Source organism: Myotis davidii, unplaced genomic scaffold, assembly GCF_000327345.1.
Source record: "Myotis davidii unplaced genomic scaffold, ASM32734v1 scaffold48, whole genome shotgun sequence".
Taxonomy (NCBI): domain Eukaryota; kingdom Metazoa; phylum Chordata; class Mammalia; order Chiroptera; family Vespertilionidae; genus Myotis; species Myotis davidii.
Window position 1 is genome coordinate 543,418 of NW_006299393.1, and position 3,782 is coordinate 547,199.

At 37.4% G+C, this 3,782-nt stretch overlaps 1 protein-coding gene across 2 annotated transcripts in view; it reads right to left on the reverse strand.

The window, feature by feature from the left end:
* Window positions 1–278: 278 nt before the first annotated feature.
* PCNP (PEST proteolytic signal containing nuclear protein) overlaps window positions 279–3,782 on the reverse strand; it is a 19,336-nt gene continuing 15,832 nt past the window's right edge. For both annotated transcript variants that reach the window (XM_006774968.2, XM_015571280.1), the window contains 2 exons: window positions 2,237–2,292; window positions 279–487 (listed from right to left, as the gene is read on the reverse strand). In XM_006774968.2, the coding sequence (XP_006775031.1) occupies window positions 361–487; window positions 2,237–2,292 (183 nt within the window). In that variant the 3' untranslated portion in view covers window positions 279–360. The remainder of the gene's footprint in view (window positions 488–2,236; window positions 2,293–3,782) is intronic.

Consider the following 3,782-nt stretch of genomic DNA (forward strand, 5'->3'; position numbering starts at 1 on the left):
GCTGAAACCTTTGCTTATTTTTACTTAATTTATATTATCTTCAACGTACCTTTATTTTTTTAAAATATATTTTATTGATTTTTCACAGAGAGGAAGGCAGCGGGATAGAGAGTTAGAAACATTGATGAGAGAGAAACATCGATCAGCTGCCTCCTGCACGTCTCCTCCTGGAGATGTGCCCGCAACCCAGGTACATGCCCTTGACCGGAATCGAACCTGGGACCTTTCAGTCTGCAGGCCGACGCTCTATCCACTGAGCCAAACCGGTTTTGGCAAGATAGTCTTAGATCATTCTTTAAAAAGGAAACTGTTCCTTTTAACTTTACACCCACCCCATACCCCAATTGCAAAACATATCATTTAATTGTCTTGGTCATGGACATTTCCAAGATGAGATTTTATATTTCGCTCCCATAGCTTCTGGTTGTCAGAAAACCCATGCTTTCCTTTATTAAAGGAGTTTGGTCCTGCTGATGTTGGTGTATCCCTGTGTGAAAGAAAAGAAATTTATTCAGAATGTTATACAAAGCCTTTTGGGCCATGTTTTAATCATTCAAAACACAGTTGTTTAGCACTTATTATAAACATAGGCTGAACATCAGAAGCCCCTACAAAGGTTTTAAAAAATATACTTTCCACAGACCTAGTCCTAAAATTTCAGATTCAGGTCTAAGAGGGACCAAGTAAATTTATACTTTTCACATTTGAGGTGATTATGATACACTAGAGGCCCAGTGCAGGAATTTGTGCACCAGTGGAGTCCCTTACCCTGGCCTGTGGGATTGGGCTGAAACCAGCTCTCGAACATCCCGAGGCGTGCCGGATTGTGAGAGGGCACAGGCCAGGCTGAGCGACCCCACTGATGCACGATCGGGGCCAGGGAGGGACACGGGAGGTTGGCCAGCCAGAAAGGGACCACAGGAGGGCTCCAGGGCGTGTCCGGTCTCGCTCAGTTTGGATTGGCTGGACCCCAGCAGCAAGCTAACCTACTGGTCGGAGCCTCTGCCCCGTGGTGGTCAGTGCACATCATAGTGACTGGTTGACTGTCTGCCTCCTGGTGGTCAGTGCACATCATAGCGAGCGGTTGAGCGGCCTTAGCATAATATTAGCATATTACGCTTTGACTGAACAGCTGACCAGACACTTAGCATGTTAGGCTTTTGTTATATAGGATTATATAGGATAGCTAATGGTGGCAACCATTATAGTTTTAAAAAATTGTTGCTATTTTGCTACCTATGGATTCTTCTAAGATTTTTATGGTTTCCTGTCTTACGTTTAAGTCCTTTACCCATTTTGAAATAAAAAAATACATACATACAAAAAGACAAAACAACTGTTGCTTGCAACCCATTAATAAGGTCATGAAATTAATTTACTGGCTTGTCATCAGCATTTATAAAAAATTAAAATTAAGAAAAACATGAAGATATATCACACAGAAAGATTTAGGTCATTTTATGAACTGTTTCAATTTTACATATTTAGATCGATGTATCTAAATATCTAAATAGGTGTTTAGATTGGGTTACAATGCCAGGTATATTTCTTAGATTCCAGTATAAAATGAAGGTACTGGGACTGTTCCCATTTGAATCATAGACCGAAAATCTGAAGGCTGATACCTGTTTATGGACTTAGCAATTAGTTCTTTGGAAGTTCATACATTAAGTAGAAATGGGGACAGAGTATGGGTCGATTTAAAGCTAAGCTTTTTTACTAGCTTCTAAATTATCCATTTATGCATACAAAGACAGGAAACTGGGCATCATATTAACTTAAAATTAACATTATTTCCATGACAACAGAAACAATAAAGGAAAATTAAAATACTTTTGTTTTATTATGGTATTTGACATTTAAGTGACCATGGAAAAAAGGGTATTTATGATCAAGATTAAGTGGTGAGAATATCATTTAAAAAATGAGTGAAAGCCATTTCTTTTTATACCAGAAAACAATTCAATATAAATTTTAAATCAGAACAATGCTCATAGCTATCTCTTATTTGAAAAAACAAAACATATATATATATATATATGGATTACATGTATCTTAAAAGAAAGTCTTAAATTGTTAATTTTCTTAAAATACTCATAAGATCTGATTAACTCACAAAACAAAACTGTTATGCTCAATACACAAGAAAAGCCTGAACAATAAAAGATTATGTATAATTTATTCTTGCTCTTAATTCACCATAATTTTCTATAATATTTATGAAAAATTATAATACCTTCCAATATTCTTCATCCTCATCTTTGCTTCTGGAGGCATTTCCTCTGGTTCGCTCTGGAGGGAAAAAAGAAAGAAAAACAGAAGTTAACAGAGATGATTGCATATACATTTATTAAATTCACTTCATTACAATATGTAAAATTTTATGTCTAAGTCTTTAAGCATTTTCAATTCTGTAAATTTTTAAAAAATCTATTTCTTTATTGATTTCAGAGAGGAAGGGAGAAGGAGAGGGAGAGATAGAAACATCAATGATGAGAATCATCGATTGGCTGCCTCCTGCAAACCCCGCACTGGGGATGGAGCCCACAACCCAGGCATGTGCCCTTAGCTGGAATCGAACCCGGGACCCCTCAGTCCGCAGGCTGATGCTCTACCCACTGAGCCAAGCCAGCCAGAGCAATTCTGTAAATTTTGATAAAAGAAGAAAATTGTTTATCTTAACTACATTTTAAAAATAAATGCACTGCTAGTGTGCTGGTTTTGCATTAAAACTTTTGGTAAAAACTAGATATTCTAGAATTAAAACCATTTGTTGATTATATACTACACATTGTGTTAAATGCTTTAATATGCATGATATTTTAAAACTCTTTAATAATTGTACAATGTGGTATGATTATCATCATTCCCAATCTGCAGGTGAGATAAACAGGTGAAATTGTCCAAGGTCACAAAACTAATAAACAGCAAAACAATAGAGTGCCAAAGCAAAGACTCTTAACCATCTTACTGGATTATTCCTTCTCAAAAATGTCTCCTTGACTAAAAGATATCTTTAAAGTTCTTTGCTTACTATTTTTTCCCTATTTATAGTTACGGATAAGTTACAATGATGTAAGTTTTTAAGTACAAATTTTGCTGCTGAGCTTAAATATTTTTTTAAAGGGAGTCCTTAAATTAAAGGGGTTTCTATTGGTCAAATCTGGGACAATTTGAGCATTATAACCAACTGAATAAAAAATCCATGAACCCACCACACATATAAATAAGGGAAAGCTCTTCTTTACAGTGCTAAGGGTCAGCTAGCTAGCTTAATTTGGCGGGGACGGAGGGGTGGGGAGGATGGTCCAGAAAGGATTAAGGCCTTTCTGGCTTGAGCAATTAAAAGCAGCCTGACCTGAGCAGCTGGGAGAGCCATAGGGGTAATAAAACATCTCCAGCCAGAACAACTGAGAGAGGATCCATGGGGGAGGAATGCATAGATGGGGGCTTGGAGGCACCAAAATGCTTATCTTACTTTTACAGAGGACAGAAAAATGCCACAGGATAAGGGGGGAGGAAGACATACATTCACAGAAGATAAAGAAAAGTCACAGGATATCAGGAAGGAAACATTTTCACAAAGGATGAAGGAATGTTGTAAGATAAGGGGAGTGAAACAGGGGAGCACCAAGTGCGCTTTGAGATTTAAGCTTTGAAACTAATACTGTGTTGCTGAATGACCAATGAGGAAAGCATAGGAGACAGAGACTCAGTAGATTCTTATTACTTAGATTTTTGAGAGAGAGAGAGAGAGAGAGAGAGAGAGAGAGAGAGAGAGA